Source organism: Nerophis ophidion, linkage group LG12 (genome assembly GCF_033978795.1).
Source record: "Nerophis ophidion isolate RoL-2023_Sa linkage group LG12, RoL_Noph_v1.0, whole genome shotgun sequence".
NCBI classification, from domain to species: domain Eukaryota; kingdom Metazoa; phylum Chordata; class Actinopteri; order Syngnathiformes; family Syngnathidae; genus Nerophis; species Nerophis ophidion.
In genome coordinates this window covers 34,486,724-34,508,934 of record NC_084622.1, presented here as the reverse complement: position 1 = coordinate 34,508,934, position 22,211 = coordinate 34,486,724, and the positions used below count along the sequence as shown (strand labels likewise).

The following is a 22,211-nucleotide window of genomic DNA, read 5'->3' as shown; positions in this document are numbered from 1 at the left end:
TATAAAAAACACAGAGGACAACAGAAAACAGAGGACCACACAACTCACGTAGTGTTAAAAGCCAAAGAATAAAAGTGGGTCTTAAGACGAGACTTAAAACACTCCACTGGGACGGCGTGGCGCAGTGGAAGAGTGGCCGTGCGCAACCCGAGGGTCCCTGGTTCAAATCCCACCTAGTACCAACCTCGTCACGTCCGTTGTGTCCTGAGCAAGACACTTCACCCTTGCTCCTGATGGGTGCTGGTTGGCGCCTTGCATGGCAGCTCCCTCCGTCAGTGTGTGAATGTGTGTGTGAATGGGTAAATGTGGAAGTAGTGTCAAAGCGCTTTGAGTACCTTGAAGGTAGAAAAGCGCTATACAAGTACAACCCATTTATTTATTTATCACTGTGGAAGCAGTTTGAACATGGAGCGGCAGAGTGTTCCAGAGCTTGGGGCCGACCACAGAGAAGGCCCTGTCTCCCCTGGTCTTAAGTCTGGTCTTGGGCACCACGAGCTGGAACTGGCAACAACACTTTTCGGGGCTACCGCGCATGCTCGTCACTCCCGTTGCATGCTGGGTAGTGTAGTTGTTATATTCCCAAGCTCACAAAGAAAAAATGTTAACTCAATAAAGTGTATTTCTTTTTTTAGCTTTAACTTTTCATATTTTAGCATTGTAACCACATTTGCAAACAACTTTTCTCTTCATAGAATTGTCTTTCAATAAAGAAATAAAGTGCAAAAATGTCAAAGCATCATAACAAACAGTTATGTCAAATAGTAGCAGAAGTGCACTTTTTGGAGCGCTGTATTATTTTCAGTTTTGTGCCTAAGGGACTGATTTTATTTAACACTATATTATTATTTATACACCTATAGTGATCACAGAGACAGGTTGTTTTTGTGTTACTGTGTATATTAGTTTTTCTGAAAAATCCCACTTAATATACTTTGGGTAACAACAGTCAATGTTTATTTATTTTATTTTATTTTTTTAGGGGGGTAACAGTCAATATTTATTAGATTATTTTTTTTCTTATATAATAAAAGTGAGCTTTTTTTAAACCAAATATTCATTTTTTTCCATGTACAACAACCTATCTGGACTCGACAAGAGAATCGATAAGGAATCGGTTTGATAAGAGGATTCGATAATAGGCTCGAACTCGATAATTTCTTATCAAACATCATCCCTACTCAGGTCCGCATGTTATCGGTTGAAGGTTTCAGGTGAGAAAGGACACTAAAGGCAGTGCCTTTAATGCACACCCCCAATATTGTTGTCTGGGTGGAAATTGGGAGAAATTCGGGAGAATGGTTGCCCCGGGAGATTTTCGGGAGGGGCACTGAAATCCGGGAGTATTCCGGGAAAATCGGGAGGGTTGGCAAGTATGCAGTACAGGTATACCGTAAATTTTGGATTATAAGCCACTACTTTTTTCCTACATTTTGAACCTTGTTGCTTACAAATGGATTTATGGATTTTTCTTTGCTGACGGCCATAATAAAAGGATTTAAAAAAACAAAAACAAATACACTGCAATGGTGTTGTCTTGTTATTGATATGGCGCCCTGTTTTGAATGAGTTTGCTCACTGCATGTGCAGTAGTGTCCTTCAATTTAGGGCTTTCTTTAACCCAGGGGTCGGGAACCTTTTTGGCTGAGAGAGCCAAGAATCCAAATATTTTAAAATGTATTTCCGTAAGAGCCATATAAAAAAATGTTTAACACTGAACACAACTAAACGTGTGCATTTTTAAGTAAGACCAACATTTCTAGAGTATAATAGGTCTCTTATTCTTTGTAATAACATTGTTATTCTGAAGCTAACTGTGGAGGGGGCGTGGCCTGCGGGCCTGCAGCGAAGCAGGGTGTTGCCAGGATCGGCCTCGAAATCAGCGACAGATTCGTAGACGGCCCACCTTTGCCTTGTTATCTAATCACCTGTCGCTCTGTTATAAGCAGCAGCCAGGAGGAGAGACGGGGTTGGGGCTGGAGCCAGAACGCGAGCGAGAATAAAAGAGGAAAAGATAATTGCTAGGAAGCAACTGAGAGACTTATTGAAAAATAAAACAATATTGTAACCCTGAAACAGGCTCTCATGTCGGTGCTTGGTGGTCTGAAGAACCTCCAGGAGGGCAAGCCCCACAGTAACCAATAATAAATACATTACTTCTTACCATTAACGCAAGTTCTTGAACAGGTGCGGTAGTAAACGGATGGATGGATTCAAAATGCATGAGAATTTTTTATATTTTGAGCGTTATTTTTAACACTGTGATTACAAGTGGAATTTTGAGCGTTATTTTTAACACTGTGATTACAAGTGGAATTATTCATTACTTATCGTGTTACGCAATGTCAGCTCAGATTTGCCCGCGAGCCAGATGCAGTCATCAAAAGAGCCACATCTGGCTCTAGAGCCATAGGTTCCCTACCCCTGCTTTAACCGGAAGTATAGTGCAGTTCAGTATTCTAGCTGTCCATAGCGTTTTTAAACGTATGGCTTCTTCCTTTGTCACTCAAAGCAACATTTTTAAGTTTTACAGTATAAATAAAACCATCTATACTTACTAAATTGTCTCATGTGTGATGTCTGTAGGACCGTTTTCATGCACATTTGTACGTGCTATCGTAATGTAATGGCGCTTGCATCGTTAGCATTAGCTAACATGTTTGCGAGTATCTGTGTTTGTATTATTAACTTACTACAGCATTCTTTTTGTATTGTTTCAGTTTCACAAATTCCTCAGTAAACATCACCGTGGAGTAATTAAGTCTATATAACTGATTGGAGAGCTGGCTTTCGCAGCTAATGGGTCCATGGTGATGACTTCTGTAGTGTTTGATCAGCCATTTTACTGCTGGGTTAATGGCACCATTTGGAAACAGTTGAGGTGTTTAAATAAACATCTCCAAAATCTATTTTGTGTAAATAACTAATTTCAGAAAATGCACCGGTGCGGCTAATATACAGAAACATATTTTTTTCTTCTAAAATGTTGTGGGTGCGGCTTATACACTGGTGCGCTCCATAGTACAGAAAATACGGTACACCTTTTGGGTGTAACAACGGATTAATACGTTGATACATCGATTTATATTCCGTAATTTCAAGTTTTTTTTACGCTACCAATGTACATACTGAAGGTGGGGAGACAGCAGCAAAACAATAATTTCCTTCCGAGACTATTAAATTTAGTCTCCGCAGTAAGGATAATTCCAGCCCGAATTTTGGTAGATGTGTTTTCCTGTGCTACAATCCAAATAACTTTCGGCATAAACCACCCGTCTTGATTCGAACAAAAATTTGATCCGAAGGTGTGTAATCGGGTTAGAATCTTCCGAATGACATGTTTACATGAAGCATTTTTATCCCGGTTAGGCTTTTAATCCGATTAAATGTGTCCATGTGCACATAGCTCGTTAGCATGAACTGATGAAGCCTACTCGAGTGAAAGGCAAAACGTCTTCTAAGACGAACCGAACAGTTCAGTTGCCATCGATTGAATGCCCTGAGAATACAACGACCTGGGTGAATGAGTTCTGTTTCAGTTTAGTTTATTTATTTATATAGCACATTTAAAAACAACCCCAGTTGGCCAATTTTAAAAATAGTGTTTGCAGTGTCATAGTTACATTGTGACACAGAAACATGAATAAAACACAAAAGTAAAACATACCTGTCAAAATAATTGTATTTATGTTATCGCAAAACTTTATGTTTCCCTGAGTTCCTGGCGGGCAGACAAAAGTTGTCTTTGATCCTCCCAAGCAAAAGGCTTGTATAACTCCACTATGTACGATGGGAGGAGACAGGAGGGGTTCAGTTTATTTGATCTATGGTGATCCACAGGAAGATCTTATCTTGACCCGAGATCTACAAAGCAGAGGGAAAGCAGGACCTGCCCAGGCTCCAGGCATATTTTTGTTGAAGTGTTTTGTGACCGAAGGCAATAGCTGTTTAGGACCTCCGTCCCTTTAGAAACAGCTGTTGCAATGTAATCAGGGAAAGTTCAAATAAAAGAGGTGGCGTAAAATGATCTTGCCTGGGCGTGGTGGAGGATTGTACAAAGCTGCAGCTCAGACATTTCTCCTCATTGAGCTAAATTGAATCCAGTCTCTGTTTAATTCCTTGCTTCTTATCTGATTAATAGATGTCGTCGGTGTTTGAACCTGACAATACCTTAGAAGAAGTGCAAAATATAACACCTAAAAATACTGTAATAATCCATCCATCCATCCATAATCTTCCGCTTATCCGAGGTCGGGTCGCGGGGGCAACAGCCTAAGCAGGGAAACCCAGACTTCCCTCTCCCCAGCCACTTCATCTAGCTCTTCCCGGGGGATCCCGAGGCGTTCCCAAGCCAGCCGGGAGACATAGTCTTCCCAACGTGTCCTGGGTCTTCCCCGTGGCCTCCTACCGGTTGGACGTGCCCTAAACACCTCCCTAGGGAGGCGTTCGGGTGGCATCCTGACCAGATGCCCGAACCACCTCATCTGGCTCCTCTCGATGTGAAGGAGCAGCGGCTTTACTTTGAGTTCCTCCCGGATGGCAGAGCTTCTCACCCTATCTCTAAGGGAGAGCCCCGCCACCCGGCGGAGGAAACTCATTTCGGCCGCTTGTACCCGTGATCTTATCCTTTCGGTCATGACCCAAAGCCCATGACCATAGGTGAGGATGGGAACGTAGATCGACCGGTAAATTGAGAGCTTTGCCTTCCGGCTCAGCTCCTTCTTCACCACAACGGATCGGTACAACGTCCGCATTACTGAAGACGCCGCACCGATCCGCCTGTCGATCTCACGATCCACTCTTCCCTCACTCGTGAACAAGACTCCTAGGTACTTGAACTCCTCCACTTGGGGCAGGGTGTCCTCCCCAACCCGGAGATGGCACTCCACCCAATAATAAGACTACTGTAATAAATAAAAATAAAATGACCAAGATAACCTGCCTAACTGGATTTGAACGCCAGGGAGTACAAATATGTTTTTAACCTCGATTTAAATTGTCTCAGAGACTGGGAGGATCAAATAGATAGTTGAAGGCTAGGCTACTCCAGAGTCTAGGCCCTGCGGCTGAAAAGGCTCTGTGTCTTCTGGTTTTGAGTCTGGTTTTAGGGACTGCCAGGAGGAGCCTAGACTGTCAAGATATCTATGAGGGAGAACATCCATATACATCTTTCAGGGGGAGTTTAGCAGCGAATCCAACTTCACACTGGTCCATATTGACTAAACAGTCCCATGTAAAAATGGCAAAGACAAATAAACACGCAAGTGGGAAAAAGCAACTCTATCGACTTCACTCCAGTGGAGTACAATCTACTTAACAATACATGGAGCTGGGTAAACACATGTCTACAGGGCTAAATATATACTGCGGCGTACCCTAGGGATCAATACTTAAATAAATAATGCTATTCAGCAACAGTAAAAGAGAAAGTCGAACACAATTACAAACAGACGGAGTAGACATTAAAAGAGTAATGAAACAACATATTTGGGTGTAATGATAGATGATTGTATGATTATATAAATAAACAACATAAGGTGGCAAGAAATATTTCAACAAGAGCACCCCCCTGCAACCCTGAACTGGACAAGCAGTAGAAAATGAATGGTGGATGAATGAATCAAAGTGTTTACAAAGTACAAAGAAGAAAAATCCTGATAAAAATTAGACTTTGACTTAGAATTGTAATGTTGTTGAACCTTATTGAAAATGAGATCATCTTTTTCTTCCTTACATGTGAATTACAAGTTAACTATTTTTTAAGACGGCTATTGTTTTTATTATTCGCTGATTTAAATTGTTTTACAAATCGAGAACAGGAAGTGAACAAATGTGCTCGTAATTCCTATAAAATGGAAAGGGGTTAGGATCAAATAAAGTTGAAGTCCCAACGATAGTCTCACACACACAGTAGGTGAGGGGAAATTATCCTCTGCATTTGACCCATCTCCATGTCAACCCCCTGGGAGGTGAGGGGAGCAGTGAGCAGCAGCGTGGGCCCTGCTCGGCAATCATTTGGTTATTTAAACCCCCAATTCCAATGGGTCCCATTTTAATAGTCTTTGGTATGTCTTAAAATAAACGGAAAGGTGTGTTATTATTTGAACTCACGACCTTCCAGTCTCAGGGCGAACACTCTAACCACAAAGCCACAAGGCAGGTTAGGACTAAATAAGATCTGCTTTTTCCTACTCCTTTTTGGACATGTTATGAGAATATGTGAAATATGTGATATCATAATGTTACATATCCTATTGTAAGTGTATGCATGTTCGAAATAACAACTTCTGCCTGGTACTTGCATTTAAAGGAAAACTAAATAAAACTAACTAACGCCTCAGACCCGAACAAACATTTTAATGAATCTATTGCTAATGTGCTAGTACTCAAGTCTTAGACCACAGAGCAGTGCACAGCTGTAAGAAGAAAGGGCGAGCGAGCTGGCCAAGCATTAGCGTGCCCATATAACTATATTTCGCAAACATTGAAGTCAATGTGCTTCCATTGTTAAAAACTTTGTAGGACACAACGTTGAAAGGCCATCCAAAAATGCTTGCAGGCTCATGTCTAAATGCATGATTTGGCACTTTGGTTTTGTTTAACATGAGTATTCAACATTGGAACAACATGATATAAGTAAAATCTTTATAGATCCCCTTTAATGTAAGTGTGGCATCATTAGTCTTGCTGATTGGACTCTAAAACACATACAAATACAAAATCGCTGTGCTCTGAAGGTCTGATTTACTAAAGGTTTGCGTGTGCTAAAACATGCAAACCTGATAGCACACACAAAGCTGATCCATTAAATGTGTGCAAAGTGTCACTCTTAAGTGAGCAGATTAAGACCTGCATTCCATTTTGCGTCTTAGTCTTCATTAATATGCAAATTATATGCCGTTTTAGTCAATTGCACACAACGCACCTACTAATAGTACGCAGAATTTTAAAGAGTGCACACGCTGTTTAGCGAGAGGTGTTTGGAGCTTAGTAAATCTGGCCCTTTTTGAGAAGGTGTGCTACTTTTCAAAGTGAAGTGAAGTGTGTGTGTGTGTGTGCGTGTATATATATATATACATATAATAACATGTATGTAGACATATAATAATATGTATTTATATATATGTCTGTATATGTATATATATATATATATGTCTGTTTGTATATGTATATATATATGTATGTTTGTATGTATATATACATATGTACATACATATATAAATGTATGTTAGTATATATATATATATGTATATATACACGTTTGTGTATATATATATATATATATATATATATATATATATATATATATATATATATATATATATATATATGTCTTGATTGGATTATCCAGAGAATAGTGCTTGATACCGTGGTAGAGCGCAATATGTAGGTGTGGGAAAAATCACAAGACTACTTCATCTCTACAGAACTGTTTCATGAGGGATTTTAAAATCTCCTGATGATTGAGGCAACCCCTCATGAAACAGTTCTGTAGAGATGAAGTAGTCTTGTGATTTTTCCCACACCTACATATATATATATGTATACATACATATATATATATATTTACATACATATATATACGTATGTATGTATATATATACATACACATATATATATATATATATATATATATATATATATATATATATATATATATATATATATATATATATATATATATATTATGCATGTATATATATATATTTATTTATAAATCAGATGTGTTTTTGGCAACATGTTAAAGATCCATCCAAAAGCATGATTTTAACACATATAGATTCCTTTCTTTCATTAAGATATGAATATAAGTTGGTGTATGACCTTATTCTGATGACTTGCATTGATTGCAATCAGACACGATTCACAGTTGTGCTGATAACTTCCACATTTTTGAGAAACATTGTAGAGGAAAAAAGTTTTCCTTTCTGTCCAATACAACATGAAAGTGGTCGTTTTTGCCATCTTATTTGTCCAGTTTCCGAACTAGTTTTTAAACACCTTACAAGAAATACATTGACTCTATAGCTCGCTTGCTTTCTGAGACTCTTATTTTGTTAGAGCAGGCAAGCTAGAGCAGCGCTTTTATTACGAAGACAGGAACTGTGAGGTTGGTCTTTAGGGTGTTGACAGCAGGTTCAGGCCGAGAGTCTATTGAAATAAAAAGAGTTTCTTGCCTTCCTGCCTGTCGTTTTTTTCTTAATACTGAGCTTGCAGCAGCCAGCTTCATCTCACGTGAATGTCAATCGAGTGACAAAAAGAGACGTCACAGTGAAGATTGATCATTGCAGCGTTTTAGGTCTATTTTTTTAATGCCTGGCTGGCACACCCTCCGCGATCGACCGGTTGCTTGCGATCAACCTAATGGGCACCACTGTCCTAAGTCATCACAACATTAAAGATTATGTAACCTAACAAAACAAAAAAAACTTCAACTTAACTTTCACACAAAATAGAAGGTGTAAACAGTTTACAAAGTACATTTTCTTCGAAAAGGATAGGAACATGTACTTCAGACACAAATAACATGTAATTAATATGTTTTGTGTGTTAGAAAAGTAAATAAATGGGAGTAAGAAGTATTTGATGACAACATAATAATCAAAGTGAGTTATATTCTTTTTATTGGCATCCTCTTAATAAGCAACATGATTTATGATTGATTAGAGCATATTAATTTCAAGTTTAAAACTCTGAACACATTAATAGAAATACAATAAATACTTCACCGGGCGTGAACCTCACCACATGTCACTGGTTGGTCAGTTCAGCCCTAACAAGGCATGCTGTGCCCGAACCCAACATTAAGTTTAAAGTGCATAATGACACGCAATGATGGCCCAGTGGTTACCACATTGCTCAGTTTTTTGGATGACAAGCTGCTTGGCCAGATGTCTCCTTAAAGGCAAATACAGTTATTTTATACAGATAAAAAGACCTCAAGAAAGAAAATCTTGTAATATTTTTTTTGGGGAGAAAATCCTTAGGGCAATTTGTACAAAGAGATGTTAAGTATTACCCTGCTTCTGTAATGTAGCAGTCACTCATACTCAATAATACACTTAGGGCCTGATTTAAGTTTATTAATACGCAAAGTATATGTTGATACTCAAAACGCCCACAGTAATGGTGCAGAAAATGCAGATAATCATTCAATCAATCAATCAATGTTTATTTATATAGCCCCAAATCACAAATGTCTCAAAGGACTGCACAAATCATTACGACTACAACATCCTCGGAAGAACCCACAAAAGGGCAAGGAAAACTCACACCCAGAGGGCAGGGAGAATTCACATCCAGTGGGACGCCAGTGACAATGCTGACTATGAGAAACCTTGGAGAGGACCTCAGATGTGGGCAACCCCCCCCCTCTAGGGGACCGAAAGCAATGGATGTCGAGCGGGTCTAACATGATACTGTGAAAGTTCAATCCATAGTGGCTCCAACACAGCCGCGAGAGTTCAGTTCAAGCGGATCCAAGACAGCAGCGAGAGTCCCGTCCACAGGAAACCATCTCAAGCGGATCAGCAGCGTAGAGATGTCCCCAACCGATACAGGCGAGCGGTCCATCCTGGGTCTTGACTCTGGACAGCCAGTACTTCATCCATGGTCATCGGACCGGACCCCCTCCACAAGGGAGGGGGGGACATAGGAGAAAGAAAAGAAGCGGCAGATCAACTGGTCTAAAAAGGAGGTCTATTTAAAGGCTAGAGTATACAGATGAGTTTTAAGGTGAGACTTAAATTATGAATTTATCAACACCCATCACAGTTTTGCAAGCACTATTTGGTGTTTTATTTAGCACAATAATACTATAACAATCTACAAGGTTAATGTAGGCTGCTTCTCTTTCATCCCCTCCATTTTTTGGTATTCATTTTTTATCTCTAGTTATCGTTACGTATATGTATTGTTGTCAGTCAGGGTCAGTGCTTGCGCTGCAAAGACAGACAATGGACAGACGAGAATCCTCTGTCCAACATTTTTGAGGACGTCTGAAATAAAAATATTAGCCATATAGTCTGTTCAGCAATTTTATTTTATAATTATATTTCTGCTGAATGACTTATAAGGCTGATTAAAACAGAAATTCAATTAAGACGTTTTGGTGTCTGCTGGCGTTTTTTGTTTTTTTTTATGTTTTTTTTTATTTTGAAAATATATTACTATTAAATACCTCCTATGTGAAAGCTGCTTTTATTATGTCTTTTGTAGACTGCAAAGACAAGATATTTAATGTTCGAACTGAGAAACTTAACTTTATTTCGCAAATAATCATTAACTTAGAATTTTATGGCAGCAACACATTGCAAAAAAGTTGGCACAGGGGCATTTTTGCCACTGTGTTACATAATCCTTTCCTTTTAACAACACTCAGTAAACGTTTTGGAACAATTTTTGAATCTTTTCAGGTGGAATTCTTTCTCATTCTTGGGTCTCCATTGTGGTATTTTAGGCTTTATGTTGCGCCACACATTTTCAATGGGAGACAGGTCTGGACTTACAGGCAGGCCAGTCTAGTACCCGCACTCTTTTACTATAAAGCCCCGCTGTTGTAACATGTGGCTTCACATTGTCTTGCTGAAATAAGCAGGGGCGTCCATGATAACGTTGCTTGAATGGCAACATATGTTGCTCCGAATCCTGTATGTACCTTTCAGCATTCATGGTGTGTAAGTTACCCATGCCTTGGGCAATAACACATCCTCATACCATCACAGATGCTGGCTTTTGAACTTTGCGCCTATAAAAATCTGGATTGTTCTTTTCCTCTTTGGTCTGGAGGACACCACTCCCACAGTTTTCAAAAACAACTTGAAATGTGGACTCGTCAGACCACAGAACACTTTTCCACTTTGCATCAGTCCATCTTAGATGAGCTCAGGCCCACCAAAGCCGGCAGCGTTTCTGGGTGTTGTTGATAAATGGCTTCTGCTTTGCATACTAGAGTTTTAACTTTCACTTACAGATGTAGGGACAGACTGTAGTTACTGAAAGTGTTTTTTCTGAAGTGGTCCTGAGCCCATGTGGTGATATCTTTTACACACTGATGTCGCTTTTTGATGTAGTACCGCCTGAGGGATCGAAGGTCCGTAATACGTGCTGTGATTTCTCCAGATTCTCCGAAACTTTTTATGATATTACGGATTGTAGATGGTGAAATGGCTAAACTCCTTGCAATAGCTGGTTGAGAAATGTTGTTCTTGAAAAGTTCGACAATTTGCTCATGCATTTGTTCACAAAGTGGTGACCCTCGCCCTATACTTTTTTGTGAATGACTGAGCATTTCAAGGAAGCTGCTTTTATACCCAATCATGACACCCACCTTTTCCCAATCAACCTGCTCACCTGTGGGATGTTCCAAATAAGTGTTTGACGAGCATTCCTCAACTTTCTCAGTCATTTTTGCTACTTGTGTGAACTTTTTTAAAAGATCTTGCAGGCATCAAATTCCAGATGAGCTAATAAAAGTTTTCCAGTTCGAACGTTAAGTATCTTGTCTTTACAGTCTATTCAATTGAGTATAATTTGAAAAGGAATTATAAATCATTGTATTTTGTTTTTATTTATCATTTACACAACATGCCAACTTCACGGGTTTTGGGGTTTGTATTTTGCAATATACATTTTCTCAATATCTATTATGAAACATTTTAGTCATTACTGAAAAACACACAAGAACATGCTGCTAAATTAAGGAATACATTGAAATTAATGTTTTTATATCGAGAATACTCAAAACAAAATGAAGACGCATTAAACTACTTATTGACAGAAGTAGTGGAATATTTAATTGAAAAAAGGAACACAAAAACCCCTCACTGGCGATTTTTTTTCTTAAACTTAATCTGGAGCTTGTTTGAACAACAAAGTCGCCCATGTGTTTCTGCTGACTTGTTGCAGGACGGGAATGGCTACATTGATGAGCAGGAATTGGATGCTCTGCTGCGAGACCTTTGCCAGACAAACAAGACGGTGAGACGAGAGCTTTGCTTACGACTTCAGCAACATCACTTCCGAAGCCTGCATGTGTTTTTGTTGGGTTTTGCGTTCTACACAGCTTTGTCTGCTTTCTCAGCTACATTTCATGTAAACATCGCAAAAGACAAACACATGTTTGTTTACTGCAGTTTAAAAATCAGGGGTGGAATAGATATCAATAAAATAGTCAATGAAATCCTGCATGATCGTCTCAAGCCGAATATCAACGTCTCCATCTCAACATGAAGTTTCCTTCTTTTAATCAGTATTTTTTTGTAATGATTAATTTTCTTCCTGGAATTTTAAACATTTTTGAAGTTTAATGAAATTCACAGATAACAAAATATTTTTAGCTTAAATCAAACAAAACAAACAACAACTTGTATATTTGTCCATTTCTAGTGTACAAATATACCACATTACCATTTTGTAAACGAAAAACAATACAAAATGTGTAAGTTAACACAACAAATCCATAATTATGAATAAATAAATGCATAATATGGAACAAATAATACCTTTTAAAAAAATTATAACAACAACTGGTACTTATGATTTTTTAAAAGGTATTATTTGTTCCATATTATGCATTTATTTATTGTACCTTGAAGGTAGAAAAGCGCTATACAAGTACAACCCATTTATCATTTATAATAAATAAATGCATAATATGGAACAAATAATTCCTTTTAAAAAATTATAACAACAACTGGTACTTATAATTTTTGTAAGTTAACACAACAAATCCATAATTATGAATAAATAAATGCATAATATGGAACAAATAATACCTTTTAAAAAATTATAACAACAACTGGTACTTATAATTTTTGTAAGTTAACACAACAAATCCATAATTATGAATAAATAAATGCATAATATGGAACAAATAATACCTTTTAAAAAAATTATAACAACAACTGGTACTTATAATTTTTTAAAAGGTAGTATTTGTTCCATATTATGCATTTATTTATTCATAATTATGGATTTGTTGTGTTAACTTACAAAAATTATAAGTACCAGTTGTTGTTATAATTTTTTAAAAGGTATTATTTGTTCCATATTATGCATTTATTTATTATAAATGATAAATGGGTTGTACTTGTATAGCGCTTTTCTACCTTCAAGGTACTCAAAGCGCTTTGACACTACTTCCACATTTACCCATTCACACACACATTCACACACTGATGGAGGGAGCTGCCATGCAAGGCGCCAACCAGCACCCATCAGGAGCAAGGGTGAAGTGTCTTGCTCAGGACACAACGGACGTGACGAGGTTGGTTCTAGGTGGGATTTGAACCAGTGACCCTCGGGTTGCGCACGGCCACTCTCCCCACTGCGCCACGCCGTCCCTATTCATAATTATGGATTTGTTGTCTTAACTTACACATTTTGTATTGTTTTTCCCTTACAAAAATGGTAATGTGGTATATTTGTACACTAGAAATGGACAAACTATTAGTCATTTTTGAAGAAGGTGTTAGATTTCTCTATTCCTTTTCGGTCATTTTGAATTATGCAAGTTTACATGTAATGTTGTTTTTCCAACTTCGTTAAGTACGTCTAAAATAACCTAAACCATTACTACAAGACTTTTTTTATTATATACTTGTATTTCCCATAACAATTCTTAATAATAAAGAAGTCATAAAAAAATTATATATTTATACAATTACACAAAGCAACAATATTTGTATTGTTGGACTCGTAGGTTTTATTACCAATAACTTACTTATACTCGATATTTGATTATTGTTTACATTTTGTATGTATACTGTATATTACAGTGGTGCTTCGCCACTTCGCGCTTCTAATTTTGCGGCTTCATATTTATCAATTTAAAAAAAAAAAACATGTCACGGTTTTTCTGTGTTTTACATTTGACTATGTCTATTATATGTAACGAATATACATACTCAAACAAATTTTACTTATTTTTGGCCTAAATTAAGCATTTCCATCCATCCATCCATCCATCATCTTCCGCTTATCCGAGGTCGGGTCGCGGGGGCAACAGCCTAAGCAGGGAAGCCCAGACTTCCCTCTCCCCAGCCACTTCGTCTAGCTCTTCCCGGGGGATCCCGAGGCGTTCCCAGGCCAGCCGGGAGACATAGTCTTCCCAACGTGTCCTGGGTCTTCCCCGTGGCCTCCTACCGGTTGGACGTGCCCTAAACACCTCCCTAGGGAGGCGTTCGGGTGGCATCCTGACCAGATGCCCGAACCACCTCATCTGGCTCCTCTCGATGTGGAGGAGCAGCGGCTTTACTTTGAGTTCCTCCCGGATGGCAGAGCTTCTCACCCTATCTCTAAGGGAGAGCCCCGCCACACGGCGGAGGAAACTCATTTCGGCCGCTTGTACCCGTGATCTTATCCTTTCGGTCATGACCCAAAGCTCATGACCATAGGTGAGGATGGGAACGTAGATCGACCGGTAAATTGAGAGCTTTGCCTTCCGGCTCAGCTCCTTCTTCACCACAACGGATCGGTACAACGTCCGCATTACTGAAGACGCCGCACCGATCCGCCTGTCGATCTCACGATCCACTCTTCCCTCACTCGTGAACAAGACTCCTAGGTACTTGAACTCCTCCACTTGGGGCAGGGTCTCCTCCCCAGCCCGGTGATGGCACTCCGCCCTTTTCCGGGCGAGAACCATGGACTCGGACTTGGAGGTGCTGATTCTCATTCCGGTCGCTTCACACTCGGCTGCGAACCGATCCAGCGAGAGCTGAAGATCCCGGTCAGATGAAGCCATCAGGACCACATCATCTGCAAAAAGCAGAGACCTAATCCTGCGGTTACCAAACCGGAACCCCCTCAACGCCTTGACTGCGCCTAGAAATTCTGTCCATAAAAGTTATGAACAGAATCGGTGACAAAGGACAGCCTTGGCGGAGTCCAACCCTCACTGGAAATGTGTTCGACTTACTGCCAGCAATGCGGACCAAGCTCTGGCACTGATCGTACAGGGAGCGGACCGCCACAATAAGACAGTCCGATACCCCATACTCTCTGAGCACTCCCCACAGGACTTCCCGAGGGACACGGTCGAATGCCTTCTCCAAGTCCACAAAGCACATGTAGACTGGTTGGGCAAACTCCCATGCACCCTCAAGAACCCTGCCGAGAGTATAGAGCTGGTCCACAGTTCCACGACCAGGACGAAAACCACACTGTTCCTCCTGAATCCGAGGTTCGACTATCCGACGTAGCCTCCTCTCCAGTACACCTGAATAAACCTTACCGGGAAGGCTGAGGAGTGTGATCCCACGATAGTTGGAACACACCCTCCGGTCCCCCTTCTTAAAGAGAGGAACCACCACCCCGGTCTGCCAATCCAGAGGTACCGCCCCCGATGTCCACGCGATGCTGCAAAAAATTAAGCATTTCCAAGCATATAAATGAACCTAAAATAACAAATCTCAGATGCTGTTATGTAGTGTACAGCAGATCATCATCGTTATTTTCAAACAACTTTATGTATTTTCACATGTTTCGTGACTGTTTAGGAACTATGTGTCTGGATGTGTGTCTTAACAATTTTACAGGTGAGTAATGCGGACGTTGTATCGATCCGTTGTGGTGAAGAAGGAGCTGAGCCGGAGGGCAAAGCTCTCAATTTACCGGTCGATCTACGTTCCCATCCTCACCTATGGTCATGAGCTTTGGGTCATGACCGAAAGCATAAGATCACGGGTACAAGCGGCCGAAATGAGTTTCCTCCGCCGGGTGGCGGGGCTCTCCCTTAGAGATAGGGTGAGAAGCTCTACCATCCGGGAGGAGCTCAACGTAAATCCGCTGCTCCTCCACATCGAGAGGAGCCAGATGAGGTGGCTCGGGCATCTGGTCAGGACGCCTCCCTAGGGAGGTGTTTAGGGCACGTCCAACGAGGCCACGGGGAAGACCCAGGACACGTTGGGAAGACTATGTCTCCCGGCTGGCCTGGGAACACCTCGGGATCCCCCGGGAAGAGCTAGACGAAGTGGCTGGGGAGAGGGAAGTCTGGGCTTCCCAACTTAGGCTGCTGCCCCCGCGACCCGACCTCGGATAAGCGGAAGATGATGGATGGATGGATGGATGGATGGATATGAGGGTGTTAATTTATATCAAAATGGCTCCAAATATGCTTAAAATAATTTACTTAGAAAGTCGTTATTAAATAAATATTACATTTACAAATAAGAATTTTTACTTTGCAAAAATTCTCCATCAAACCAATTAACCGCGAAAACGAGGGACGACAATAGTTCAACATTTGGTTATAAAGAGCAATAAAGATAGGTGCTAATGTCAAAGAAAAAATCTAAACGAACAGATTCTCTCTTCCGACTCTCTGGGTTGTGTGTAATGTTTCTTCTTGACTCATGTCTCGAGTTGATCAACTTCCTTGACTCAAATATGCCCCTTTTTACCCCCTTTGTGTACCCCAAGGAAGCGGACTTGAAGAACCTGTCTGGTTACAAGCAGAGCATCATGAGCCTGTCTGATGGAGGGAAGCTCTATCGCGGCGAGCTAGAAATCGTCCTCTGCAAGGAGCCAATTCAATGACTTCTCATCCTGTCTTACTGTGTACCCTAATCTTGTCTGACTGCCCTGCCCTCCGAGTAAAACACTCCCTCCCAGCTCGCTTCCCAACAGCAAAACACAGGGTGCATGTGCCGGATCTCCCATTTCCTCTTAAACTTACTACTTCTCAGTGGATTACAAGTGCACAATTGGCACGAGATAGCGTAATTGCAAAAAAAAAAAAAAAAGAATAATTGCATTGTTTTCTGTAACCTGATCTCTCAACCCTGAGGTGACCTTTATGAAATAATCAACTTGATATTTTAGTCCATTTAAAGTACTTTGTAATGGTATGTTATTATTTAACTTCCAATGTTCTTTTTGTCCTAATTCTGTTAATTGAACATTTAAATAAAACATCTTAACATGAAATCATCTTTCATTTTCTTCTGATTTATGGTCTGAGGTCAAGGCAGGCTCGTGGCATAAAGATCTGATCGTTGTTAAGGGCCACAACCACTACTGGGGCCACATATGGCCTGGGTTTTTGTAAAGATGTTATTGTATTGATCTATTTATGCACATCGCACTTATTAAAATTCACAGATATTAAAACAACTGAAATGACAAGTGGGGGTCACAGGTTGCTGCGGGGTTTGTTCTCCCAGGATGCAAACGGACTACTCTGGACCAGACGTGAAGGTAGGAACATTATTTAATTATCTGACTCAAAAGTGAAAATAAAAAGGGCGCACAAGGCAAAGGCCAAACTTAACGCAGGATACCAAAACTAACACTTAGACAGAAACTATGGACATAAAATAAAACTTGCTAACTGTGGCACAAATAAACAAAACTTACTTGGCAAGGCATGAGACAAACAATACAGAGCATGAATCTATGCCTTGAATAGAGCAACGTGAACTAAGCATGGAAGGGGCAATGTCGCCTTGATTAGAGCCAGGTGAGCGTCCGAACACCAGCGGCAGGTGAAAATCATATGGCACCATTGCAACCAAGACAAACAAGAGTGCACCAAAATCAGGAAGTAATGGAGTTCAAAACAACAGAAAATAACAAAAACATAATCCCGACCAACAAACAACGGATACTCGTAATTTTACATAGTCACTACTGCATAGTTTCTCTTGTTATATTCTTATTTCACTGTTATATTTTTATTCTCATTGTTGCTTTTTATTTTTATTCTTATTGTAATATTTTCTATTTTGTTTCCATTTATACCCCCATTATTTACTTTTTACTTTTTAAATTCAGTCTCAATTCTGTACACTGTTGCTGGAATGTTTATTTTCCCGAGGGAACTACCCTGAAGGAATCAATAAAGTACTATCTATCTATCTATCTATCTATCTATCTATCTATCTATCTATCTATCTATCTATCTATTTAATTTAAACCCGTCAGTTACCACATACGACATCATAAATGTTTGGAAAAAATCAATCAAAAGAACGTTTGAATGAAATAAGAAATATGTACCAACCTACACGCCGCTTATAAAATGCAAAATGTCCTCCTGGTAGCAGCAAAGAGATGATGGAACACTTCATCCTTTTTAGACCAGTTGATCTGCCGTTTCTTTTCTTTTTCTTCTATGTACCACTCTCCCTTGTGGAGGGGGTCCGGTCCGATCCGGTGGCCATGTACTGCTTGCCTGTGTATCGGCTGGGGACATCTCTGCGCTGCTGATCCGCCTCCGCTTGGGATGGTTTCCTGCTGGCTCCGCTGTGAACGGGACTCTCGCTGCTGTGTTGGATCCGCTTTGGACTGGACTCTCGCGACTGTGTTGGATCCATTGTGGATTGAACTTTCACAGTATCATGTTAGACCCGCTCGACATCCATTGCTTTCCTCCTCTCCAAGGTTCTCATAGTCATTATTGTCACCGACGTCCCACTGGGTCATTATTGACACCGATGTCCCACTGGGTGTGAGTTTTCCTTGCCCTTATGTGGGCCTACCGAGGATGTCGTAGTGGTTTGTGCAGCCCTTTGAGACACTAGTGATTTAGGGCTATATAAGTAAACATTGATTGATTGATTCATTGTTGTGTTCACTCAACACAGACGCCATAAAGTCATCAAAGCTCACCTTTATGCAATCACACACAACACCAATATTTGATAGGTGGGAGAAATTTTAAAATATGAAATATGAATATATAAGTCTATTTGTGGCTGCAATGGACACAATGATATTAAAGTTTCACTTTTGGATCTCATACACATAATTGTAGTGTGTTCAGTTAAAGTTGATTAACGTTTGAAACAGACTTCACTAGTTTTTAAATCCACAGGAGAAGTAACTCCCGGTTGATGCACTAACAATGATAACATATTAATATTATTCTCCAATGATAATATGTGAGGCAACACTATGAAATAAAGGGAACCTTGCAAATTACATCTGTTATGAAAAGATAGTTTCAACCAAATTAGGTTAATAATTTGTATGTGTGTATTTGAGGCTGTGGCGTTTTCATGATCCGGCAGCTTTTCGCTGAAGTGTTTAGTTTCTTGGTCGCGGGGCAGCACCTGATTCCCAATTCCCCCTGACTACTTAGGCTCTCCAGGCCATTCACTTGGTGCCAGTAGATTCCTGATGGTTCGCCCTTCCAGTCGTGTTCATCTCCTCTGCTTTGGCTCCGCTCACGCTTCTCATTTCCTGTGGCTCTGCCCCGGCACGACTGTGGAGTGTTAACGCTTTCCTCTCCACACCTTTTGTGTGTGTTTTCTGTTTGTTTGTTTGTACAGCTTTAGTGTGCATCCTTAGTTATTGTTCCTCACTCCTATTTGAGTGTACTTTTTGGTATTATTCTTATTATTTATTTTTGCTGATCATGACAAATCTGAAGGCCAATATGGACCACGCAGAGAGACAAAATACACATCCACTCTGCGCTAACTGGCTTTGGACAGAATCTCGATTATCACGACCAGCTGCTGCCTGATTTGACTGCCGCCTTCCACACGCTGTCTGCCAATGCCGGCACCTTTTGCCAGCGTGTTGATCAGACGTGCACTGAGAGTCACCTGGAAGGAGGTCACACCGGGATGGGAACCTTCCCGCCTCCTTCAGCAGCTCGTCCTCCCACACCTCGGAGAGTTTCACCGGTGAGTCTTGTTCCTGCGAGCAGTTCCTCCATCGTTTGCTCATTAGTTTTTGACCAGCCGCCTGGACTATTACTGGTAAGGAATAGCCTGCCATGAGCCTCTAATCTGACAAAGCCACACCTGAGCCTTGGCGGTTAGTAAAAATGTTCCCGCTTTGCGCACGGCACTACCTTGTTTAGGAAATAAATGACGAAGGTGTTCGATCATCTCCTGCAGGGCAGAGAAGCAGGCAGTCGCCTGCTGGACTTTAAGCAAGGAAAGCTCTCTGTGACCGCAAACTCCATAGACTTCAGTATTTTAGCTGCAGAGAGCAGATACGGTTACACTGGTTTATGCAGCAATTTTTGCAAGGGATTAAATCATCAAATCAAGTACAAACTTGCAACACTTGATAAAACTACCACCCTTGTCACACACATTAAAGGGGAACATTATCACAATTTCAGAAGGGTTAAAACCAATAAAAATCAGTTACCATTGGCTTATTTTATTTTTTGAAGTTTTTTTCAAAATTTTACCCATCCCAGAATATCCCTAAAAAAAGCTTTAAAGTGCCTGATTTTCGATATCTGTGAAGCCATCGTCCATTTTCCTGTGACGTCATGCAGTGATGCCAATACGGATAGCACAGCAAGATATAGTGACATTAGCTCGGATTCGTACTCGGATTTCAGCGGCTAAAGCGATTCAACAGATTACGCATGTATTGAAACGGATGGTTGGAGTATGGAGGCCGATAGCGAAAACGAAATTGAAGAAGAAACTGAAGCTATTGAGCGAATAGCTATTGACGCCATGTTTGCCTTAGCATCGCGGGTAAAATGTGCAGACCAACGATCGGAAGTTTCGCATCTTGTGACACTGGATCAACTTAAATCAATCGATTGGTAAGTGTTTGTTTGGCATTAAATGTGGGTGGAGGGAAACGCTGGATGTAAATATAGTTTCAAATGTACATACAGCTAGCCTAAGTAGCATTTTAGCATCAATTAGTTGGCAGTCATGCCGTGACCAAATATGTCTGATTAACACATAAGTCAACAACATCAACAAAATTCACCTTTGTGATTCAGTTGACTTTATCGTTGGAAATGCATCTTCAGGTTACAGTATCCATACATTTCTGTGCCATGTCTGCCTTAGCATCGCCGGTAAAATGTGCAGACACTACGACACATTCAAAGGGGATCTGGCTGTCACGATTTGGTGGGCGCATTGTGATGCGCGGAGGTGTCGGCCCCAAGATGCCAAAGACGGGAGCAAGCAGGAGTGGAAATAGGAACCAGATTTAATAATAAAACACAACAAAACACTTGACAAAGGAAAAGAAAAGGCGTGCCACCGCACGGAAAGCTAAATGCTACTTGTAGCAAGGGTAGAGTTCAAAAATCCATAAGCAACGCGAGCCGAGCGCGCGGAAAGCTAAGCTGAAACTTAGCAAAGTGAAGCAATGAGGAATAACAATCGTAACTTGTTGCGTGAGCAGACGTAACAGCCAGACTGAACTAAGGTAACAGGTGGGTTTAAATACAGAGAACGTAATAACAAACCGGTGTGTGGACGGAGCGTGCAGGAGGAGCAAATTAAGTTGTCATGGTGATGAATGTAAATTAGGAAGTGCGCTAACAAACGGGATCGGTAGAGTCCAAAACATGATCAAAACATAGTAGGACAATACAAAAAGGACATAAACATGCTAGAGATGTGTGATCCGGCTTCCGGATCACAACACTGGCGGCAGATTTCTTTGACTTTATCGTTGGAAATGCATCTGCTTTGAGTGTCGCAGGATATCCACACAATCTTGCCATCTCTGTAGTAGCATAGCTTTCGTCGGTAAAGTGTGCGGAACAAACGACTGACCATTTCATCGGCTTCCCCCACACTCTCGTATTTTGAACAAATTTCGTACAAATTCCTCGCCACTTTCGCATCTTTGGGCCAGTGGTGCAACTTGAATCCCTCACTGTTAGTGTTGTTACACCCTCCGACAACACACCGGCGAGGCATGATGTCTCCAAGGTTCCAGGATATAGTCGATAAAACGGAAAATAACAGAGCTGAGACGCGGTGTTTGTAATTTGAGAAAATGGCGGCTTTATTACCCAGGTGACGTCACGTTCTGACGTCGTCGCTCTGAGAGCGATAAATAGAAAGGCGTTTAATTCACAAAAAATTAACCCATTTAGAGTTCGGAAATCGGTTAAAAACATAGATGGTCTTTTTTTCTGCAACATCAAGGTATATATTGACTCTTACATAGGTCTGGTGATAATGTTCCCCTTTAACTTAGCCATTTGTCTTGACGACGGAATTAGTGAGTGCAATAGAGAAGGCACTAAGAAGGATAACCAATACCTTACCTCTCCGCCGAACGGAGCGCTATCGACAGCGGCAGAATCGAACCTGTAAACCTCCACTCGTCAGCCTAAGGACGCTAGTGAGGTGCCAATCCAGCTTGTAGAACAAGTCACCACTGCGGAGCGAATTACGCCTCTGTGATTACTGTGAAAGCCCAAACCCCCATAGTTCCAACTGTTCCATTCCTCCTCCCAGAAAGACAGTACTCGCACCTCCCGC

General features: G+C 40.7%; 1 protein-coding gene across 1 annotated transcript in view; it reads left to right on the top strand.

The window, feature by feature from the left end:
* calb2a (calbindin 2a) overlaps positions 1–17,852 on the top strand; it is a 73,795-nt gene extending 55,943 nt beyond the window's left edge. The window contains exons 10-11 of the mRNA XM_061917440.1: positions 11,905–11,976; positions 16,420–17,852. Of these exons, the coding sequence (XP_061773424.1) occupies positions 11,905–11,976; positions 16,420–16,536 (189 nt within the window). The 3' untranslated portion in view covers positions 16,537–17,852. The remainder of the gene's footprint in view (positions 1–11,904; positions 11,977–16,419) is intronic.
* Positions 17,853–22,211: the final 4,359 nt, after the last annotated feature.